The following is a 25552-nucleotide window of genomic DNA, read 5'->3' on the forward strand; positions in this document are numbered from 1 at the left end:
TTTATACAGCATGGCTTTCATAGGAGCTTGAACGATCCAAATCTGTATACCAAGTTAAATAAACAGAGGCAAATTATTTTGATTTCTTTGTATGTGGATGATATGATCATAACAGGAAATGCTAACAATCTGATCAAAGAAATCAAGCAGCAAATGTCACAGGTGTTTGAGATGAAAGACCTTGGAGACCTTCATTACTGCTTGGGATTGGAGGTATGGAAAAATTCTGGACAAACTTTTCTCACTCAAGGGAAGTATGCCAGAAGCTTGCTGGAAAGGTTCAGAATGGAACAGTGCAAATCAACAGCAACACCATTACAGCAGAATTTAAAGTTGAGTAGTGACGATGGCACTAAACATGTGGATGCCACTATGTACAGACAGCTAGTTGGCAGTTTGATATATCTGACGACAACTAGACCAGATATGGCATATTCTGTTAGTGTGTTGAGCCAGTTCATGTCAAAACCACTCGAAAGTCATTGGATTGCAGCAAAATGTGTGTTGAGGTATCTTAGTGGTACTTGTAATTATGGCATTTTGTACACTGACATTTCTGATGTTATTCTAGTAGGTTATTCAGATTCCGATTGGGCAGGTAACCTGGATGATCGAAGATCTATCACAGGTTATGCATTTAGTATTGGATCCGGGGTTATAGCGTGGAGCAGTAAAAAGCAAAGTATTGTAGCTCTATCTTCATGTGAAGCTGAGTACCAAGCATTGTGTGCAGCCACATGTGAAGCTATCTGGTTGAGAAGACTTCTCAACGATGCAGGAGAAGGACAGAAAGAATCAACTAGTATCAAAACTGACAACCAGAGTACCATCAAGCTTGCATACAATCCAATTTTTCATAAAAATACCAAGCATATTGACACTCAGTTTCATTTTGTTCGAGAAAAGATACAGTCAAAAGAAATATGTGTGGAGTATTGTAAAACTTGTGATAACTTAGCTGATATTTTTACTAAGCCTCTAGGGCGTGTAAAGTTTGAGTTATTTAGAGGGATGTTAGGAGTTCAGGATAACCCCTTCTCCATTAAGGGGGGGAGTTAAAAATAATCAATATTATTTTGTATTAATGGAGAAATGGTTACATAGTTGTAACGTATCTCCTTAGTTTAGGATTTGTTCCTAGAGTTTAGGAGTTTGTTTACAACTACCTGATTTCTAGTGATGTATTTAATATTGTAATATTCATTTGATGGAAAGTAGAGTGAACGGAGAGAGAGTCTCTTCTTTGTTTGAGTGCAGTCTCCAGGTGCAGTACTCACCTGTGAGCTGCAACTCCTTCATTTAATTCAAGTATGATTTTTATCTTAAAATGCAAACAGAGATAAATGAAACACCCTCAGAGGAGTCCATTTATTGACCATCACAACAAGGAGTTCCCTATAAAAGACTAGACCCCGAGTATAGGAGGTCATTTTCCCACAAGGCTCTCGCTTACCTTGTAGGAAAGCCCAAAAGCCAAGAAATCGAACAAGGAGCCAAAAGGATGACCACAAAGCATGCATAAAAGGAAATGACGAATTAACAGGTTCCACTTACCCACTAAAAACTTCGGTTCTCAGTCACGCGACACAAATTGCCACCATCGCCATTAAATCAACGACATCGCCTTGACCCCCAACCTTGACCTGCAGACATATTATTTCCTAGTTCAGACTCATCAAAAAACACTAAACATGTCCGCTCTCCACCCAATCGAACTAACATACAGAGAAAGTGTTGATTAGGTCCCATTGAAAATCATAAACTCTCTATCTTCCACCGCCACTATTGTACTGTAAATGCAACATTCCTTCACACTACACTTACCAATTCACTTACACGAGCTTATTTACATATTCTATATTTATAAATAAACTATTTCCGTGCAAAGTAAGCAAAAGTCAAGAAGTGTTCACAACTCTCTGTCGGTAAAAATATCTTAAAGCAAATGCTCATAATCTCTACTAACCTTTTTAATCTCATACATAAATCCTTACCCAAAAGAGCAAACCTAAAGCTCTAATTAGTTTTATGACCAACTACAGCCCTTGGAGAAGGTCTATTTAGTTTTATGACCAAGTACAGTCCTCCCTCGATAGCGCTGTAGCACATTATTAACTATAAATAACATGAAACATCTCAGCTACTACAAAGGTTTCTTATGGTACATGGCGAATCACACGCTCAACGAGATTCAACGAGATCGAGCAACGTCCTTGGAGAAGGCAACTCATCGGGATGAATGGCGTCGTGTTGCTGAATCACCAATACTGATGCGCTGCTGGAAACGGCGGAAGATGCCAGAACATTCCCAATTGGGCCCAATTCCAGACACTCTGCGGTCCTATCCATCAAGTCTGCAACAACAGGTGACGGGAAACGACCCCTCCCCACCAAAAACATGTGATATTTGTAGCTGTTTGTGATTGCTAGCACCGCTTCCACTATGTTACCGCTGATCTCCCGCACTTCATACACAATCGACTCGCCCACATTATCACCACCACTATTCTGCCCAGGTAAATTCCTGGGACTCGAAATGACTTGCAAGGCTTCCTCGTCCAACCCCTTCTCCTGCTCTCTTTTCATTTCTGCATCCGAAAACTTGGATGATTGCTGGCGACTCTCGCTCTTGTTGGCAGGCCGGGGAGTGAGGTTGATGGCGCTGTGTTCGAACACTGTGCTGGTCAGGAACCTTATTAATGTAAGCTTAACGCCGGGGTGCTCCGCCATTCTTCTTCCGAAAAACAGAGCTTCTCGGTCATCTGGTCCTCCGAAGAAGAGAACTGCGACGCGATGGTCTACGTTGGAAGGAGCCAGTTGGGATTGACCCCCCAGTTGTCCCCTGTCCACCAGGATGCCAACCGAGCATGGCGCGTGCTCCAATACCCTCTGGTTCACTGTTTCGAATCCCGGATTCAGAGACTCTAGGACTCCGTCGACGCGTAGGTATTTGTGGGAGGGGAGTATAATCATGGCGATCCGCCTCTCGTCTGCAATGTTGCAGATATCTTCGTGCATGTTATGGAATGCAGAGATCGCTGTCATTGGTTTCACTGTTACTTTGCTGAGCTGTCCATACGCCTCGAAAGCGACCACCACCTGATCTTGTTGAGAACGGTCGCGGTTGCAGAAGGGGAGGCCGTTTTTCCTGGCCTTGTGAACCATCATGATCGCAGAAGACCTCTCTGACAGCTCCACCAGGTGCATGATGTGGAGACGCAAGGCAGACTTTCTAATACCCCTGGAGGCTTCTATCAGGTTTATCATCGCTGGTATGTTTCTCGTACCGTGCAGACAACCCAGGATTCTGAGCTCGTCCTCTGGCTTCTCCCTCTGTATCTTCCTGTGCTTGTATGGAAGCGCCTTCCTCGCTGGCTTGTATGTAACCGCTACTAACGGGGTAGTGATGAATGTTGTGAACAGAGCCACCAGCACCAAGATCGCAAATACTTCATCATTCAGGACCTGGCAAAACAAAATTAAACACGCAAATCAATCTAAATGGGCTATCCAATTCAGTTAATTCATGATGAACTTCAAGATTTTTAAGCAATGTGGGTTTTACCTTTCTATCCTTTCCGATGTTGAGCACAATCAACTCAACCAATCCTTTGGTGTTCATCAAGAATCCCAAGGTTATCGCTTCTCGACAGGGCACTTTGTGGGCAATTGCCGCAAAAAACGTACCCAGAATCTTCCCAGCACAGGCGGTAACCATTACCAAAACAATCAGACCCGGAGCCGTGCTTCCATGGATCGTTGCGACATTAGTCTTGAGACCAGTGGAGGCAAAATACAATGGCAGCAGCAAGGCGGATACGAAGTCTTCAATCTTTTGAATAAGCATCCCTGCGAATGGGCCGTCTTTGGGAATCGTCAAACCAAACACAAAAGCTCCGAAAATTGCGTGAATCCCAATTACATCCGTTGCGAATCCAGCTGCTAGCACTCCCGCAAGTGTAAAGCAAACGCATTCTTCACTGACCAGTTGGTTGTCAGCCGAACGACGGCCAATCCAAGCCATGACCGGCTTCACGGCCACCATCATAAAAACTACAAATGCTAATCCACAGAGCAGAACATAAACTGATATCATCGGATTCTTGTCTGCTCCCGAAAGGGCAATGGCAACGGCCAGAAGAACCCAAGCAACCACGTCATTCACAGCAGCTGCAGCCATGGCCATCTGTCCCACATCGGTGGTGAGAAGCTTGAGCTCTGCAAGTATCCTAGCAAGCACCGGGAATGCAGTGATGGACAACGATACACCCATGAAGACAAGGAACTGTCGATAGTCCACACCCTTCGAAATCGTTGCCCTGAGCACATAAGCAACCCCAATCCCAGCCACAAACGGTAAGGTAATTCCTGCTGCTGCAATTGCTAAGGCCTTCCTTCCACTTTGCTTAATTGCCTGTAAATCTAGTTCCAGCCCAACCGAAAACAAAAAGAATAGAAGGCCGATATTTGCAACAGTTTCGAGTACATGGGTGCTGTTCTTTGGGAAAATCATTTGCATGTAAACTTCACCGCGCCCCAGAAGAGATGGGCCAAGAATAATTCCACCCTGGATTGATAACAACCAAAACACAAAAAGTCATGAATCTGTAAAAGTCTTTTTCTTTAATTCATTTAGCGTTATGCATCATGACATTTTCCTTTTTTGACATTATCCATAGACTCTCCCTCGAAACTTACATCACGAAATATGTTGGATGATGAGGTGGTCGTAAAGGTGGTGGAAAGTTATAAAGTTGGTAGAAACCAAAAGTTATGAGATAAATTTGTTAAAAAATGGAATCAAGCTATTCTCTATTGTAAATTTATATGAGATAAAAAGTAAAACGTAAAATCTTCGACCAAGGGTTATACTATTAGAGATAATGGAGAATATTTTAGAATAGTGAGTTGGTTCACAAGACCTCGGGATAGGAATTAGTTTCTATTTTTTAGGTTATGGTTCTAACTTCCCTAAATCTTTGATTACTATATATTGTGTAATGTACATGAGCAATGTAGAGCATTCTGCAGAGCCAGACTTTCTTTTGTAGAGCTGACCAGTAGGTTTCATTTCATTTAATATACAACATTGCATTTTTATCATGGTATCAGAGCGTCAGGGTTGAGGAACCTGTATACTGAGAGGAGGGTGCGACTAAACCGAAATCGTCGCAGGTTTCAAGAGAATAAACGCGACGATTGTGAAATCTTACTTACCATCACTGTCTCAGATATTAGGTGTATAGTTGCGACGACATCTCAGATAAGTGGTGTACATCTGTGACGATCATGTAAACAACAAAGAGGCTCCGTGGAGGTCGAGAGAAGGTTGCATCCTGGAGAAGTCTACAGAGGCTGACAATAGAAGGTTGTTTGGAGGCTGTGAAGGAAGCCACGGTGATCTGCGGGTGTGCTGTGAGATCAAACAACATTGAAGATCAGTGATCTGTCTTTGTCATAGATCTAGGGTAAATATAACATTTTTTTTTACCTGTCAAATTTGTTTTAATCACCAAGATGAATAATCAGATGTTTGAAGCATGCTTGAATGAGCATAACAAGCTCGATGGCTCCAATTATGCGAATTGGAAATTCAAGATGCAGACTCTGCTAGAAGTGCAGAGTGCTTGGACGATTGCAAATGGGGATGAACAGAAGCCAATAGCTAGATCTGCAACAGTCCCAGATTGGGAGAAGCGTGAGGGTAAAGCAAGGACGTTGCTAAAGATGTCAGTGAAAGACTACATCATACCACATATCAGAGAATGTAAATCAGCAAGCAAAATTTGGGGAATTTTGAAGGATCTGTATGAGATCAGGAATACAAATCGTCTTTTGTTTCTAAAGAGCAAGATCTTATCCCTGAAGATGGAGGAGAATGAAACAGTTGCTGCCTTCATAGCAAGGATCAAAGATCTGAAGAACAAATTGGCAGACATTGGTCATAGAGTTGACAATACAGATCTTTTAACAATTACCATGAATGGTGTGACCGATGACTACCAAATGTTCATCACTAGGATAAATGCGAGAGAGAAAATCTCGAAGTTTGAATAACTGATAGGAATACTGATGCAAGAAGAAGAAAGAAGATCGACTTTGAAGCCCCAGAGTGTTGATCTTGCATTGATGGTTGTTATAGACATTTTTGGGCACTGCAACCCCAAGCATAAAATGTCCATAAACCAAGGGCTCCTAAGTCCCTAAAAGTGTTGTTCCAACCCCTAAAGGAACAAGGTCAACTGATTACAACTTCTCCCAGAAGTTCTCCATGAAAAAACACTCAGAACTGGTCAAAACAGGATCATTTCACCTACTCCATAGGCAAATTGTGTTGCATCTCACCTAAGTACACTCTGTGGGTGCGTTGCATTTCAAAAAGCCCTTCTACGGGGTGCGATGGGCGAGAAGAGACAAATGGCAGTGTCAATCTGCGAGGTGGAAAAGCATGGAATCTTCCAGAAGCTTTTCCTGTGACACTTGCCATTCTGAATTCGACCAAGGATGAGTAAGAGATCATCAATCTCCAAGTGGAAGCAAGAACTATTAGAGGGAAGACACTAATCAAATCACAAGCTGACTCATCTCCCTTACAGATATCTATATATGGATCCCTCATCCCAGAGATCCAGAGGCTGGAAGTTTGCATCTTGTAAGGAATCGTTGTTGGTTTCTTGAGGCAACATCATAGTGTTGGGTGATCTAAGCTTTGCATGAGGTGAAGAAGAGCTTACTTGCTGAGAGGATGATGCTGGGCCAGAACAACTGGTTGTAACTCTCTTGGCTCTTTCTTGATTATCAATAAAGCTATTCAAGTTTTCCTCCATACTCTTGTGTCATTTATGTTTCATGCATTTGTATGGTCAATTTACATCTGATCCTAGATTGTTTATGATTATAGATCCATGTTCTTGTATAGTGTTATGCTACTTTGATTCTACAGGTACTCTGTGAAGCTGGGCGTACAAGGAAGCAAGTAGCAAAGGACTATCAGAAGAGAGAGGAATCGAACTAGGAACCAAGCGCAAGATAGAGGTTGGTCTCCTTTATTCTTCTCTCATCTATCTTTCATAAAGGAAAATGAAAGTAGTTTTACTTTGTTTGTTTCTAAGGTAGCTACCACACCTTAGTGGGATTAGCAATTCTGCATAGACACTTTTCCCTGTAACAAAATGGCGACTCCACTGGGGAGCGACTAGGTTGTTTGTTTATCTACATTTGTTTATTTTATAAACTTACAGAAGGAGCCTGAAGTTGAGCCAGGTAGCTTTCGAACTGCATTTGCATAGTAGATAAATGCCACTTCAGTCAATCTTCGGGTTTTGTTTATGAATTAAACAACTGATTTACAAAATCTCTAATTGCCCTTGTGGTGGCTCTAGTAACCTCCTTAGATCTACACCTGTTGTTGATTTACTGATTACCACTTGCTCAGCCAAAACCCCTGAACTGAACTGCAAACTGTGACCCGGAACCCAAGCAAAGTCTCGTCCCTAGCCCAGTGCACTCTCTGTTATGTGAATCTGAAATTCAGCGCACTTCCCGAGTGTAGTAGGTGCACTGCATTTCAAATTCACTGTGTTACAGGTGCGCTGATCAGACTAGACATTGCTCATGAGTGTTGGTTTTTGTTCATTCTTTTCAGTTCTATTCATGAGTTTTGCTGCCTATGGTCAGTACACCTCTGTTTGAAACCCCTTTCCTTAGTGATATTCCGCCTCCATTGTGCAAAGAATTGTAAATGTTTTTGTGTATTTGTTGAGTCATTTTCAGTTCTCCTTTGCAAAAAGTAACGTGATTGTACTGTCGTTTCTTGATTTGAAAGTGTCGCAAGTGTCGTTTTCAGTCATAGAAGAGAGTCTGATTGCTCTTGATAGTCAGTTACCCTATTACAATTGTATTTGATCTGAATTTGTATTTTTCTAGTGTTGAAAGCAAGTCTTCATTTCCAAATCGCAAAGTGTTGTCATTGTCTTCATTTTTGATTTTGAAAAGAAACTTATTAGTAATTGTCGCTTGAAAAGTAATTCATATTTGCGCATTAGCTTTCTTTTTATCATTCACATATTAAGAAGGCTGAAAACAAATACATGCATGTGCATTTTCATTTAGACTGTTTGATTGGTTTGATTTAGGACAGTGCATATAGTGTGTGCTCTTTGCTCTTTGTTGAAAGAATTATGTCTTTCTTTCCTTAGTAGCTAGGATTTTCATTGCACAAAGAAGATAAAAGACTGTTTATCATCTTAGATTGCATTTTAGGAATTGTACATATACATCACGCGGTGAACCTGAAAGGCAAATTTCTTAAGCAAGATCAACTATAAAATAAATTTAATGAATCTAACAACATTTTGGAACCTAACGCACAACATCTAGAAGTCTAGGCTAGAGACGTATTCCCGCGTCGTAAAACCTGGTAACTGTTGTTCTCACTGTTGGTTGGGTGATTCCTCCACTTTGAGACGATAAGTGCCAGTACGGACTTGTGCACCCACGTACCATCGAGTATATTTTGGGAGACCACAATAGGCTTAATCCTTTATCCATAGGAAGCAGTGTCTGTCGCCCTATCGATCACAATGCACTGAACACAACATTCGGGAAGATTGACTGCCGTACCGTAAAAAGTATTTTGTAGTTTTGCGATTGGTTTGGTAATCCCTCTGCCTAGATTTCCAGAGCAGTCCCTTTCGTTCCTTTTCAGACTCTTTAACGGAAAAGGTCCATCTGAGCACTTATCACTTCAGGCTCATTAAAAATCGAAAGCGACTAGAGTCATCTTTTGTTTTTTCTCGACTCTTTAAAATTGAAAAAACAAGTTGTGTCAAAGCGTCTAAAATTTATTATATACGGAATAATCATCACCTTTCCTACGTTGGTCTTAGGTTGAGAAAATGGAATCCACCAACCAAGGAATTCCCCTTGGAGGAAATCCTAGTCCTTTCTCCTCTTGGGGAGATGTTGGTGCACCCCATATGGCCACATTGTTGCTTCCATGATTGACAATCGGCTTGCCCATATGGCTCTTCTCAACCTCTGTCATTCAGAACACCGCAATTCCTGAACAATCGAGTCAGCAACTAGACGATTACTGAGTTACCCCCCAACCCTCTACTTCCTCCAATTCTCCCTCTCCTCCTTCCTCTTCGCTTGATGAGGCTGGTAAAGCCAAAAATCAAGTACCAGAGAAGAAGAAGGAAAAGAAGAAGAAAGAGAAGAAGAAGAAGAAGGAGCCAAAGGCAAAAAGAGGCAACCAAGCGTCATCTAGCGAAAATCCACACACTGCACCGACCAGGCCTAAATTGCCATGTGTCATTTGCAAAGGAGACCACTATCATAGAGATTGTCCTTGCATCCCTCGGATCTTAAGGGACTGGTCTCCTCGTTTGCACAACCCGATGTCGTCAACCTCTGATGATCAAGTTGAAAACACACCGTCGACTAGTGAAAGTGAAGCCCATGGACAAAAAGGAAAATATAGATTTCCTTTTAAATTGTGCGAAGGCGATCATGTCGTCCACCGTTGTCCCTTCTTAAACGAGGCTAAAAGAGTTTTGGACAATCGTCCGGTTTCACCGTTACGACTTCCTCCTGGATATAAAAAACTCTTGTCGAGTCCGTCACTAGTTGAAAAGCCGGCTGACTCGCCCAGGTGGTCGGCCGAAGCATCTATCATTGAAGACGAACCATCTGAACACATACCAGATGAAAGTCAAAAGGTCGAGGCGGCAGTTGACCCGGTCTTGCCTTCAGAGGTTCCATCTTCAGATGATACAGTCACCGAAGAGAACAAGGATGACACCGTCCAAATTCTTTTCGTAAGCACAGACTCCGATGAACATGGGGGCAGTTTACCCATTCCTTTACCGTAGGAAGGAAGTTCGTCAGAGTCGTACCCGACCGTCTATTCGGTCCCACCTCCAAGCAACTTAGTTGTTTCCTTCGATTGGAATCAACTAGGCAGACCCCGTTTACCAGCTAGTGTACCATTCCGAATCATTGCTCAAATATATAGAATGGTCATGGCCGGCACCATCATAGATAAAGGGGCTTCTGTGAGTATCCTTTCCTCGACTGCTTGGAAAGCACTTGGTTCGCCATCGCTTTTGCCTGAGATGAGAAATCTAACAGGCTTTGACAAAGGATCCAGTCGACCATTAGGGATCCTTCCCAATGTGCCCATAACATTGAGAGGGAAAACCATTCAAATGAACGTAATGGTAGTCCAAGGACCCTTGGATTATAATCTACTCCTTGGACGAGACTATATTTATTGCATGGGAGCAATTTTCTCCTCACTCTTTAGAGTAATGTGTTTTCCGCACGAAGGAAGAGTGGTCAAGCTCGTAGACCAGCTTTCATTTCCCGGATCACACATAGCAAATAGTCATATACCAACCCTGAATGGTCTGTTCACGCAAGGAATGTCTCATCAATCGCCAATCCGTCCACCTGATGAGCGCGAGTGATTCGGGGGACATGACTGAAACCCAGGGGGCATGCACCCTGGTCTGCTTCGGCAGGAAAACTTCGCGTATAGGGTAGGTTTCCGCGAGAGATATATGACTAGTCTGTACTCCCGTCCGTGATTGGAAAAGGGGGTTAGACTGGAATAATATTCCCTCGTCAAAGTTATGTGAGTGGAGGCATTTGCACCGCTCGCCTTTGTCTATTTTGGTAGACATCGCCGAAGAAGTGTTTTGTTTGGGGTGTGAATAGAACAATCTTTGGTAACCTGAAAGAGGTAGACCTTTCTTGATAAAACAAATGTTTTGTCAGAGATTTGAAGGGTGACCTTGAAACTCTGTTTTATACCTGGGGGCATGCAAACCTTTTGGCGTGCAAGCGAAGAGCGATCATTTATCTGTTTTTTGGATTGGTCGTTTCCTAACTTGCATAAAGAAAGGATGTGAGGCAAAACTCTAAAAAATGTCGTTTTCATATATGAGACATTCTTATTATACGACTGGATTAATCGAGCAGTTTTAATGCGGACTTCATGCTCGTTAAAAAATAAACATAAGCAATGAGCAAATGTTTCCCCCAACGTTTAAGCTCAATAAAAAATGAACCAATTCCCGGTAAATAACCATCGTGAATGTAGTACTTCAGCCTTTAAAGCCTTGGTCGTGTTCCCATCATCACCTCCATTCTGTATTGGCCGATCATTCACCTCCATTTGATTGTTTACCCCTTTTGAGGAACAACTGCGAAGAGTGATCCTATTAGCCATCCTTGTAACACTGCCGTGATTGGAAAATTCCAAACCTTACCTGGAATCAGCTGCTACCCAATTTTATCACTCGTTCCTCAAAGACGAGTCTCCTTTAAGCTCTTTTCAACTGACTCGTAAAATATGAAAAGATTGTCGAGCCATTGGCCTCTCCAGCTCGTTAAAGGGACCGGAAGTGCTATCCCTCCTTTAGATTTTAATCTTTTTGGACCTGAGGGATTATTACACAAAAAGATCGAGCGCTTGTTTTTTTTGGCTCGTTAAAAAGTATCGAAAATTCATCCCTTCTGTATTGTTTTATACTTTTTCGGACTTAAGGGATTAGATGACGAAAAAGGATTTTTGGAGTTTCCTTTACGTCCCTTTTCAAACTCTCTAAAAATGAAAAGGACCGAGTTATCTTTGTCGTTAAACTCGTTAAAACTTAATAGCGACAAACTTGTCCATAGCATACAAGAACGAGTTTCACTATCGCTAGGCTCGTTAAAACGTAGCGATGGGTTTGCCCGAAGGGAAAATTATAGAACAAGCATATGTTATCCTCCTCAAGCTTGACAAAAATAAAGAGGTACTGGTCAGCAATGACTGGGGAAAAATTGGGAAGAAAACTTGAAGAAACTTTGTTGGTAGCAAGTCGCTCTTGAACATGACACTTTCACTCCGCATCCAAGCCGGGTTGGGTTGTTTCATTCACCGGTCACATCACCATGGTCCCATCACACCATCCACATTTGGGGTTAATGCTACCAATCCATCACGTTAGTGTCACCGATATGTTAAAGAGAAGTCGCTCAGAGAATTCACCTGTGTCTCACCCGCTGCAATACATTTACGCTCCATTCTTTCATGACCGCCACCCTGAACCTTATACCACCAGATCGTTTTCACCTCCATTAAAATCATTTGCTCCATTCCGTGTCATTGATGTGGGATTCATTAAGGCCCTCCTATGACGAATCGCTTCTTGTTGACATCAGCTCATTATCCAAGAAGTTGATCTAGGAACACCCCTTTCAGTACTTTGAAGCTTGCATGCCTCAATGGCAAGTTTCTCACTTCCGGCGACAGGTTTACATCAATGGCCTTCGACCGAAAGATTTTGCATGGTGTTTGACGCCAAGTCCTTTATTCACACCACATGAATTGTACCGCGGTATCTTGAGGGTCATTATCATTATTGGTGATTCCTCTCGCGCCTATTAACAACTTACATCATTAGCTGGTAATTAGGCGATGTCTTTCCATGTTCGACTCCAGAACATCTCTCACATGGATTGACTTGTACTTTGAGTAAAGATCGAACGAGATTGAAGACCCCGGATCTAGTTTCATCCATCCGGGCTGCGATATATATTCAGGAAAATAAAGAAATCAAATGTACATCGTTGCTGCACAGATAATCATCCAATCAAAGGGATGATGGCTCTACCAGAATCATCAGTCTACACTCAGACGATCATCTGTCCTATGTACATGAAATGAATTTATAAAGTTGAGCATGGGAATGCCCGCCTCAGCTAGATCATGAAAATATTATGAAGATAATGTATTGTATTGTATCTTATTATAGGTCTCCTCCCAGCTTGAAAGAAGTTCAGATCCTCATGATAAATCATTTCACCCGACATCAAAAAGATTAACGACCTCATGCTTTAGGGGGCAACTGTTATAGACATTTTTGGGCACTGCAACCCCAAGCATAAAATGTCCATAAACCAAGGGCTCCTAAGTCCCTAAAAGTGTTGTTCCAACCCCTAAAGGAACAACGTCAACTGATTACAGCTTCTCCCAGAAGTTCTCCATGAAAAACCACTCAGAACTGGTAAAAACAAGATCATTTCACCTGCTCCAGAGGCAAAGTGCGTTGCATCTCACCTAAGTACACTCCGTGGGTGCGTTGCATTTCAAAAAGCCCTTCTATGGGGTGCGATGGGTGAGAAGAGACAAATGGCAATGTCAATCCGTGAGGTGGAAAAGCATGGAATCTTCCAGAAGCTTTTCCTGTGACACTTGCCATTTTGAATTCGACCAAGGATGAGTAAGAGATCATCAATCTCCAAGTGGAAGCAAGAACTATCAGATGGAAGACACTAATCAAATCACAAGCTGACTCATCTCCCTTACAGATATCTATATATGGATCCCTCATCCCAGAGATCCAGAGGCTGGAAGTTTGCATCTTGTAAGGAATTGTTGTTGGTTTCTTGAGGCAACATCATTGTGTTGGGTGATCTAAGCTTTGCATGAGGTGAAGAAGGGCTTACTTGCTGAGAGGATGATGCTGGGTCAGAACAACTTGTTGTAACTCTCTTGGCTCTTTCTTGATTATCAATAAAGCTATTCAAGTTTTCCTCCATACTCTTGTGTCATTTATGTTTCATGCATTTGTATGGTCAATTTACATCTGATCCTAGATTGTTTATGATTATAGATCCATGTTCTTGTATAGTGTTATGCTACTTTGATTCTACAAGTACTCTGTGAAGCTGGGCGTACAAGGAAGCAAGTAGCAAAGGACTATCAGAAGAGAGAGGAATCGAACTAGGAACCAAGCGCAAGATAGAGGTTGGTCTCCTTTATTCTTCTCTCATCTATCTTTCATAAAGGAAAATGAAAGTAGTTTTACTTTGTTTGTTTCTAAGGTAGCTACCACACCTTAGTGGGATTAGCACTTCTGCATAGACACTTTTCCCTGTAACAATGGTGAAAAAGAACTTCTACAAAGGAAAAGGAAATCCGCAACAGCAAAACGGAGGAAGCTCACAGAAAAGACCAAATTTGACCCAAGGTATGAATCCGAATAGAAACAACTCTTTAATTAAGTGTTTTTATTGCGAAAAACTGGGTCATATAGCTAGAAAGTGCAGGAAGAAGAAATATCATGAAGAATAGTAGAAGCAGAAAAAACATGCAGGTCATCTCGCGAATGATAATCATGAGCGAAATTTCAGATTGTTCATGGCAGATCATGATGAGAATGTTGATGCAGACATCTAGTATGTAGATTCAGGAGCATCAACACATATGACAGGGAACAAGCAATGGTTTGAAGATTTTAAAGAAATCAACGACGGAGCACAAATCTACCTAGGTGATGATAAAAGTCATCAGATCAAAGGATGTGGGAAAATTTCTGTCATTTTACCTAATGGTAATATAAGACAAATTTATAATGTTATGTATGTGCCCAGTATAACAAAGAACTTGATTTCTATATCCATGATTACAGATCAAGATCTTAAAGTTGAATTTTTTAAATCTAACTGCTATATTAAAGATCTGCTAGATGGCATGAAGACAATTTCTACAGGAATCCGAATAGGAGGTTTGTACAAATTGGATGTAAGACCTGCACCAGTTCGAGCCTTGACAGCTGCGAGTTTAACTACAGAGAAGCTATGACATCAGAGATTTGGTCATATCAATTACAATGATTTGTTGTTACTATAGAAGAAGCAAATGGTAAGAGATCTTCCTATGCTAAAGCAAGTACATAATGATTGTGATGCGTGTACGTTAGAAAAAATGCATAGAGAAGAATTCCTTGTTCGAGTAGAAAAGAAATAGAGGGATATACTTGAATTAGTGCATACAGAGCTATGTGGACCCATGCAAACAAAATCATTAAGAGGTGCACTATATTTTTTACTGTTTATTGATGACTGCACAAAGTTTTCGTGGGTATATTTCTTCAATAAGAAGAGTCACACATTTGAATACTTTAAGCAGTTCAAAAACATGATTGAAAGGCAAACAGGGAAACAGATAAAAATTCTCTGGTCCGATCAAGGGGGAGAATACAGGAAAGATGAGCTTATCGGGTATTGTAAAGACCATGGAATATTGTAGCAATTCACAATACCCAATACTCCATAGAAAAATGGAGTACTGAAAGAAAGAACAAAACACTGGTGGAATGTGCTAGAAGCATGTTAAAAGGTAAGAATCTGTCGAATGGTTTTTGGGCTGAAGCATTGAATACTACAGTTTACTTAAAAAATAGGAGTCCTACAAAGAGTCTTGAGTTTAAAACTCCTTATGAAGCACTATATGGATTTAAGCCTGCAGTAAAACATTTAAGAGTATTTGGGTCTAAAGCATTTGCCCATATTCCAAAAGAAGACAAAAGAAAACTAGATTCAAAAGCCATCAGATGTACCTTTATAGGGTATTGTTCACAATATAAAGCTTATAGATTATTTAATCCCTCTACTCACAAAATTTTTGTTAGTAGAGATGTCATATTCCATGAACAGGATCATGAAGAATCTAATGAGCACAATGAGGAATGGGATATTCTGTACATGGTGGAAGAAGAAAGTGAAGAAACAGGAAACAATCAGGATCAGCAGCAAACAAAGGCAAAAGATGAACAACAGCAACAGATACAATAGCAGCAACAACAACAGATACAACAGCAACAAAAGTGGGAAGAAAAAGAGAATGATGATCAGGCAAGGTTTGAGGCTACCCCACCTCTCAGAAGATCAGGTAGGAAAGCTCAATTGCCTGCAAGATATAGGGAAAATGCTTTTATAACTATGTTGAAGATAATGGAGAATATCCTAGAATAGGTAGAATTGGTTCACGTAGCCTCAGGATAGGAATTAGTTTCTATTTCTTAGGATGTTGTTCTAACTTCCCTAAAACCATGTATTCTATTTAATGTGTAATGTTGATGAACAATGTAGAGCATTCTGCAAAGCCAGAATCTCCTGGTTCAGACTCTCTTTCGTAGATATGACCAATGGGTTTTATTTTTAATACAAACATTGCCATTTTTATCATGGTATCAGAGCGTCAGGGCTGAGGAACCTGTACGCTGGCTAGTGGGTGGTTCTTTGAACCAAAATCGTCGCAGGTTTTGAGTGGACAGCCACGACGATCACTATTAAATCGTCGCAGGTTTTGAGTGGATAGCCACGACGATCACTATTACACTTCCAGAATTTTTCATTTTTCAATCGTCGCACTTTTCAGGTGTACAGCCGTGACGGTCACGGAAAATTGATGAAAAACTGCGACGGTCTCTGAAATTGGGTGTATTTCAGCGACTAGTCTCAGATATTGGGCAAATATCAGCGACGGTTGCGACTAGTCTTGGAAAATTGGTGTATTTCAGCGACTAGTCTCGAATATTGGGCAAATATCAACGATGATCGTGTAAATCAAAGAAATTGCAAAGGGAGCCAAGAACAAGGTTGTAGCTGTCAGAGAAGCTGAGTGGGGAAGCCAAGAACAAGGCTGTAGCTAACAACAGGAGGTTGTCTGGAGGCTGAGAAGAAAGCCACGGTGATCTGTGCGTGTGTTGCGAGATCAAACAACAGTGATCTGTCTCTGTCACAGATCTGGGGTAAATTTAACATTTTTTACCTGTCGCATTTTTTTTTCTAAATCGCCAAGATGAATAACAATATTTTTGAAGCATGCATGAACGAGCATAACAAGCTCGATGGTTCCAATTATGAAAATTGGAAGTTTAAGATGTAGACTCTGCTAGAAGCACAGAGTGCTTAGATGATTGTGAATGGGGATGAGCCAAGGCCCGTGGTTGAATCAGCATCGATCCCATATTGGGAGAAACGAGAAAGCAGAGCAACGACAATGTTAAAGATGTCAGTGAAAGATTGTATTATACCGCACATTAGAGAAGGTAAGTCAGCTAACGAGATCTGGGGAATTCTAAAGGAATTGTATGAGATCAGAAATTCAAATCGTCTTTTGTTCCTCAAGAGTAAGATCATGTCCATGAAAATGGAGGAGAATGAAACGATTGCTTCATTCGTAGCAAGGATCAAGGATCTGAAAACCAAATTATCAGATATTGGTCATACAATGGACGATACAGATCTTGTGACCATTACAATGAATGGTGTCACTGATGATTATCAGATGTTCATCACTAGGATCAATGCCAGAGAGAAGATCCCACACTTTGAAGAGCTGATAGGTATACTGATGCAGGAAGAAGAGAGGAGATCGACTCTGAAGCCCCAGAGTGTTGATCTTGCATTGGTGGCGAGGAAGAACTTCTACAAAGGGAAAGGAGGTCCACAACAGCAAAATGGAGCAAGTTCACATAAACGACCAAATCTGACTCAAGGTATGCACCCGAATAAAAACTACTCTGAAACTAAATGTTTTTATTGCGGAAAATTGGGTCATATTGCTAGAGAATGTAGGAAAAAGAAGTATCATGAAGAATAGTAGAAGTCAAAGAGACATGCAGGTCATCTCACGAACAGTGATCACATGCAGAATTTGAGGTTTTTCAAGGTAGATCGTGATGAAAATGTTGATGCAGACATCTGGTATGTAGATTCAAGAGCGTTAACACACATGACAGGGAACAAGCACTGGCTAGAAGATTTTAAAGAGATCAACGAAGGTGCACAGATTTACCTAGGTGATGACAAAAGTCATCAAATCAAAGGATGTGGGAAAGTTTCTGTCATTCTACCTGATGGTAATATTAAACAAATCTATAATGTAATGTATGTGCCTGGCATAACAAAGAACTTGATTTTTGTATCAATGATTACACATCAAGATTTGAAAGTTGAATTTTTAAAATCTAACTATTACATTAAGGATCTGCTAGATGGAATGAAGACAATTGCTACATGAATCTGAACAGGAGGACTGTACAAGTTGGATGTGAGACCTACATCGGTTCGAGCATTAACAGCAGCGATCCTAACTACAGAAGAACTTTGCCATCAGAGACTCAACCACATCAATTAAAATGATTTCCTGTTACTATAGAGGAAGGAAATGGTAAGAGATATTCCTATGCTAAAGCAAGTACATAATGATTGCAATGCTTGTACTTTAGGAAAAATGCATAGAGAAGAATTCCCTGTTAGAGTAGAAAAGAAACAGAGGGATATACTGGAGTTAGTACACACAGACCTTTGTGGTCCCATGCAGACAAAATCATTAGGAGGTGTAGTGTATTTCCTACTGTTTATTGATGACTGTACGAAGTTTTCTTGGGTGTATTTCTTAAGTAAGAAGAGTCATACATTCGAATACTTTAAGCAATTTAAAAATATGATTGAAAGACAAACAGGGAAACAAATAAAAATTCTTCGTTCTGATCAAGGGGGAGAATATAGGAAAGATGAGCTGATCAGATATTGTAAAGATCATGGCATTTTGCAGTAGTTTACAATACCCCATACTCCACAACAGAATGGAGTAACAGAAAGGAAGAACAAAACTCTGGTGGAATGTGTGATAAGTATGCTGAAAGGTAAGAATCTTTCAAATGGTTTTTGGGCTGAAGCAGTGAGTACTACGGTTTATTTAAAAAATAGGAGTCCTACAATAAGTCTTGAGTTTAAAACTCCTTTTGAAGCCTTGTATGGATATAAGCCTGTGGTAAAACACTTAAGAATATTTGGATGTAAAGCATTTTCCCACATAATAAAGGAAGATAGAAAAAAATTAGACTCAAAATCCATCAGATGCACTTTTATAGGGTATTGTTCGTCATATAAAGCATACAGATTATTTAATTCCTCTACTCACAAGATATTTGTTAGTAGAGATGTTAAATTCCATGAGCAGGATAGTGAAGAAACTGATGAGCACTATGATGGATGGGACATCCCGTACTTTAAATAAGAAGAAGTAGAGAACAATCAGGGTCAGCAGCAAACAAAGGCAGAGGATGAATAGCAACAGCAGCAACAACAACAGCAGCAATACCAACAGCAACAACAACAACAGCAGCAGCAACAGGAAGAAATAAGGTTTGAAACCACCACCACACCACTTAGGAGATCAGGTAGGAAAGCTCAAATGCTTGCAAGATATAGGGAAAATGCATTTATAACTAGAATGATGAATGTTGTTGAACTGTCTAGTTATAAATAAGCAAATGAAAGTAATGAATGGAAAATAGCCATGGAACAGGAATATGATTGAATAATCAGAAACAACACTTGGGAATTGGTAAAACTTCCTAGAGGAAAACAAGTTATAGGTTGCAAATGGTTATATAAACCGAAAATCAATGCAGATGGAACTATAGAAAAATTGAAAGCTAGGTTGGTTGTAAAGGGGTACACACAAAAAGAAGGGATACATTATGAGGAAACCTTCGCCCCTGTAGCTAAATTTAATACCATCAGAATGTTAATTGCCTTAGCTACTAAGAAACATTGGATGATGCACCAACTAGTTGTAAAGTCTGCATTTTTGAATGGGGAACTGAAAGAAGAGGTTTATTTAGAGCAACCGGAAGGGTTTGTCTAGAAGGGAAAAGAAAATTTAGTCTGTAGGTTGAAGAAAGCACTCTATGGACTAAAACAAGCTCCCAGGTCATGGTATGAGAAAATTGATTCATTTTTTCTATAAGCTGGCTATCATAGAAGTAAGAATAACCCTAATCTTTATACCATGAAAGATGAACAAGGGTGTGTAGTGCTGATTTCATTATATGTAGATGATTTGATAATTACAGGTGATGCTATATATCTAATTGATGAAATCAAGCAGCAGATGTCATAGATGTTTGAGATGAAGCATCTCGGTGAACTCAGATACTATTTAGGTCCCGAGATTTGGAGAGATTCAGGTCAAACATTTATGTCTCAAGCAAAGTATGTCAAAATCCTGTTAGAAAAGTTTAGAATGGATTAGTTTAAGTCTGCACCAGTACCATTGCAGCAGAACATCAAATTGCAGTGTGAGGATGGCTCAAAAGCGACAGATTCAACACTTTATAGACAGTTGGTTGGGAGTTTGATCTACCTAACGACCACTAGACCTGATTTGGCTTATGCAGTCAGCCTGTTAAGCCAATTTATTTCTAAGCCACTTGAAAGCCATTGGAATGCAGCGAAGTATGTTTTGAGGTATCTACAAGGTACTGTAGATTATGGAATTATTTACACTGACTCTTCTGATGTTAGACTAGCAGGATTTGCAGATTCAGATTCGGCAGGAAATGTAGATGATCGCAAATCTATAACAGGTTATGCATTCAGTCTTGAATCCGGGGTGATCACTTGGAGCAGCAAGAAGCAGAATACAGTCTCCTTGTCCTCAACAGAAGTAGAGTATCAAGCCATGTGTGCAGCAACGTGCGAGGCGGTTTGGTTGCGGAGACTTCTCTAGGATGTTGGGGAAGAACAGACAATCGCAAAAATCAAAGTTCAATCAAGCTAGCCAACAATCCAGTGTTTCACAAAAACACGAAACATATTGATACTCAATTCCATTTTGTAAGGGAGAAAGTGCAATCTAAAGAAATTCATCTGGAATATTGTAATACATGTGATAATGTTGCGGACATTTTCACTAAGCCCCTTGGAAAAGTAAAATTTCAAATGTTTAGGGAGATGTTAGGCATATATGTGAACCCATTCTCCATTAAGGGGGAGTGTTGAAGATAATGGAGAATATCCTAGAATAGGTAGAGTTGGTTCACATAGCCTCAGGATAGGAATTAGTTTCTATTTCTTAGGATGTTGTTCTAACTTCCCTAAAACCATGTATTCTATTTAATGTGTAATGTTGATGAACAATGTAGAGCGTTCTATAGAGCCAGACTCTCCTGGTTCAGACTCTCTTTCGTAGAGCTGACCAGTGGGTTTTATTTTTAATACAAACATTGCCATTTTTATCAAACTAGTATGATGAATGTGGTTGAACCTTCTAGTTATAAAGAAGCAAATGAATGTAGAGAATGGAAAACAACCATGGAACATGAATATGAATCAATAATCAGGAACAACACTTGGGAACTAGTTGAACTTCCTAAAGGAAAACAAACCATAGGTTGTAAATAGTTATACAAACCGAAGATTAATTCAGATGGAACCATAGAAAAATTAAAAGCTAGATTGGTAGCAAAGGGGTTTTCATGAAAAGAAGGTATAGACTATGAAGAAACCTTCACCCCTGTAGCTAAACTAAACACTATCAGAATGTTAATTTCTTTAGCTACTAAGAAACATTAGATGATACACCAACTAGATGTAAAGTTTGCATTTTTAAATGGAGAACTAAAAGAGGAGGTTTATTTAGAGCAACTTGAAGGGTTTGTCCAGAAAGGGAAAGAAAATTTAGTCTGTAGATTGAACAAAGCACTTTATGGACTAAAGCAAGCACCTGGGTCTTGGTATGAAAAAATTGATTCATTTTTTCTACAATTTGGCTACAACAGAAGCAAAAATGACCCTAATCTTTACACCATGCAAGATGAACAAGGGCGCATAGTGATGATTTCTTTGTATGTAGATGATTTGATCATTACAGTAGATGCTACATATCTGATCAAAGAAATCAAGCAACAGATGTCACAGCTATTGGAAGCGAAACACCTTGGTGAATTAAGATACTGTTTGGTTCTTGAAATCTGGAGAGATTCAGGAAAAAAAAATTTATCCCAGGGAAAATATGTCAAAGGCCTGTTAGAGAGATTTAGGATGGATCAGTGTAAGCCTGTAGCAGTACCATTACAACAGAACATCAAACTGCAGAGTGAAGATGGCTCAAAGGAGGCAGATGTGACACTTTACAGACAACTGGTTGGGAGTCTAATCTACCTAACCACCACTAGACCAGATTTGGCTTATGCAGTCAGTGTGCTAAGCCAATATATGTCCAAGCCACTTGAAAGCCATTGGAATGCAGCAAAAAGTGTTTTGAGGTATCTACAAGGTACTGTAGATTATGGTATTATTTATACTGATTCTTCTGATGTTAGATTGACAGGATTTGCAGATTCAGATTGGGCTGGAAATGTAGACGATCGCAGATCCATAACATGATATGCATTCAACATTGTATCCTGGGTGATTACATGGAGCAGCAAGAAACATAACACAGTTCCTTGTCCTCAGCGGAAGTACAATATCAAGCCATGTGTGTAGCAACGTGTGAGGCAGTTTGGTTGCGAAGACTTCTCTAGGATGTCGGGAAAGAACAAATAGACGCAACAACAATTAGATACGACAATCAGAGTTCAATAAAACTTGCTAATAATCTGATGTTCCACAAAAACACTAAACATATTGATACACAATTCCACTTCGTCAGGGAGAAAGTACAATCCAAAGAAATCCATTTGGTATATTGTAATACATGTGATAATGTTGCAGACATTTTCACTAAGCCTCTTGGCAAGATTAAGTTTGAAATGTTTAGGGAGATGTTAGGCATATTTGTGAACCCTTTTTCCATTAAGGGGGAGTGTTAGAGATAATGGAGAATATCTTAGAATAGTGAGTTGGTTCACAAGACCTCAGGATAGGAATTAGTTTCTATTTTTTAGATTATGGTTCTAACTTCCCTAAATCTGTGATTACTATATATTGTGTAATGTACATGAGAATGTAGAGTGTTCTGTAAAGCCAGAATCTCCTGGTTCAGACTCTCTTTCGTAGAGCTGACCAGTGGGCTTCATTTCATTTAATATACAACATTGCATTTTTATAACTACTGAAACACGAAAAGTTCAAATCCGTTCAATGTCGTAAAGAATCAATTGATACTGATTCAAAAAACCTGCAAATATATTAGTGAGATTGATTAGAAAACCTTACAAATATTGATATATGAGTGACATTTTTCAATGTATTATGAATGTTGGAGAAATCAGTATATCTGTATGAATCTATAATTTCTATTATGGGTATTTTAGTTATTGGTTTAAAAAGTTTATCAAAAATTGTGGGTTCTAGTCTAGGGATCCTAGTTACCCTTTGGAAAGTGGAAAGTCCGTCTGGAAAGTGGAAAGTTTACCAAAGAGGAATCCATAATTCCAGTTTGGAAAGTGGAATCCATAATCCACCCTAGGGATCCTAGTTACCGTTTGGAAAGTAAATTCCGTATGGAAAGTGGAAAGTTTGACAAAGAGGAATCCATAATTTCCACCATGGGGATCCTAGTTACCTGTAGTGTAGGAGATATCACCGCTCCTTTATGGAATCCATAATTCTCACCCTAGAGATCCTAGTTACCGGCTTGGAAAGTTTACCAAAGAGGAACCTATAATTTCCACCTTGGGGATCCTAGTTACTGGTTTGGAAAGTTTAGCAAACTTATGGGTTTTAGTGTAACAACAAACCTCTTCAACTAAGAGTCAATCTCACAATAGAAGTGAAGTTAATTGTTTGACCTCTTTCTTCTATAGGCTTTGGTGTTCAATGAAGAGTCTCTGAGGAAGTGAAGTTAATTGTTTGACCTCTTTCTTGTTTATGAGATTTTATAATCTTCTTAAAATCTAGAAAAACAAATAATGATGTCTATGTGCAACAAATAAGCTCAACATTTAAAAACAAAAAGTTCTGGTTAAAAATAAAGATCCAGATGTACAACAAATAAGCCCAACATTTTTCAAGGAAAAATCTCTAATGTCCATGCCCACTATGGAATCCATAACTTCCATGGGGATCCTAGTTACCTGTTTGAAAAGTTTACCAAAACCTGTGGGTTTTAATGATCCTATTTACCCGTTTGAAAAGTTTACCAAAACTCGTGGGTTTTGTTGTAGTAGCAAACCTCTTCAATGAAGAGTCTCTTAAGTTTGCCATAGAAGTGAAGTTAAAAGTTTGACCTCTTTCTTGTTTAGATTTTAGAATATTCTTAAAATCTAGAATAAAAATAATGATGTCTATGTACAACAAATAAGCTTAACATTTATAAACAAAAACCTCTCGGCAGAAATAAAGATGGCTATGTACAACAAATAAGCCCAACAGTTATGAAGCAAAAAGTTCTATTGTCCATGTCCACTATGGAATCCATAATTTCTATCTTGGGGATCCTAGTTAGGAGTTTGGAAAGTTTACCAAAACCTAGTTTTTGGTGTAACCCAGAAGTGAAAATAATTGTTTGACCACTTTCTTGTTTATGAGATTTTAGAATATTTTTAAAATCTAGAATAAAAATAATGATGTCTATGTACAACAAATAAGCTCAATATTTATAAAACAAAACAAAAAGCTCTAATGTCCATGCCCACGGGGGATAGAGAAGATGGTGACGAGTGCTCTCTTCGGGCACTTAATGGTGTAACGGTCATTCATTGAAAATTTCATGGGCAAAAATCCAGCAACGCTAAAGGCTGGTGTGGCCAGACCCCAAATGATTTTGACTATTTAGATGCATAAATACTTCTGAGTAATAGTTAAGACTTAATACCTCTAAACAAAATTACTTAAATCACAAATTAAGCATACCAATCATCTTAATACTCACATAACTTAACAAATAAAAAAAACACTCTATTACCCATAATTTAAAACTCTCTCTTACCCCTAATTTAAAACTCGCTAAAATATCCAAAACACACAGAAATCAAACCAGAAATAATACTCTAACCTCTACTCAAGTTTCTGTTGAATCATATATATGAATATATGAAGCAATTACCAGGCTTATCAAGACAAGATGAATAAGCTAAACCGCACATGGGTAGCTGGCCAAGTGGATCACCGGAGTTTGAAATATATACATGAGTACTACGCACTAACATATATTAACTGGGGGCTTACAATGATTTCTGCTATGACGCGAGGTTGTCTCAACGGCTTGAGCAGAAAAGCCAGCGTCCTGGTGACGAGCAGCACAGTACAGATCTGCACTATGAGCAGGGAGAATGTAAAATCCATGGGGTTATCTCCCTGCCATGCTCCGTTAGAAGTTGTCTTCATCAATTTTACGCAGCTCTGTGCGGTGGAGTTCATTGCAGCTCCGAACATAACACTACCCTCCATGAATTTCTTCCTAATCAAGATTACCAGTGAAGGGCTACAACATGGAAAAAACAATTTCGACAACAAAACATTCAGAACGTATCTATAAGTAGATCCAATGCGTGAGCTTTTTGTTCGCTCATGTCCTCCTCTGTCACACCTCTGGAAGAGGTTTGATGTTGATTTATAGCGGCCGAGACCCACAAACAGTAAGGAACGGTGTAAACCAGTTGACCTCATATTCCCTCCTAGAGTCATAACTCTATTAATGTAATGCGCAGTGTTCAATTTTTAGATAATAGATCAATTTTATATGAGAATACCTTTTCAAACTGCTCAAAGATCAAAGATGAACTATAGATTATAAAGATTAAACAAAAATACCCAATGCATTAATAAAATTATAACTCCAGAAATATTAATTGGTCAATTCTATATGAGAATACCTTTTCAAACTGCTCAAAGATCGATTATAGATTTTATAAAGATTAAACAGAAATGGAAAGGCCTTCACAAATATTGGTTGCCCATACAGTTGGCTCTAACTGCACTGGATCCAATCCAGAAATATTAATTGGTCAATTCTATATGAGAATACCTTTTC

General features: G+C 39.6%; 1 protein-coding gene across 1 annotated transcript; it reads right to left on the reverse strand.

Moving 5' to 3' along the window:
- Nucleotides 1–1899: 1899 nt before the first annotated feature.
- On the reverse strand, nt 1900–25213 carry LOC149187063 (cation/H(+) antiporter 19-like). Its single transcript, XM_089412728.1, has 3 exons — nt 24748–25213; nt 3566–4567; nt 1900–3465 (listed from the first exon to the last, which is right to left on the reverse strand). The coding sequence occupies exons 1-3, from the start codon at nt 25204–25206 to the stop codon at nt 2182–2184; spliced, it is 2745 nt and encodes a 914-aa protein (XP_089268854.1). The 5' UTR covers nt 25207–25213; the 3' UTR covers nt 1900–2181.
- Between the last annotated feature and the right edge of the window lie 339 nt (nt 25214–25552).

The sequence above is a fragment of the Pinus tabuliformis genome, chromosome 3_1 (genome assembly GCF_031772625.1).
Source record: "Pinus tabuliformis cultivar Carrire ecotype Pingquan chromosome 3_1, CPIR1, whole genome shotgun sequence".
NCBI classification, from domain to species: domain Eukaryota; kingdom Viridiplantae; phylum Streptophyta; class Pinopsida; order Pinales; family Pinaceae; genus Pinus; species Pinus tabuliformis.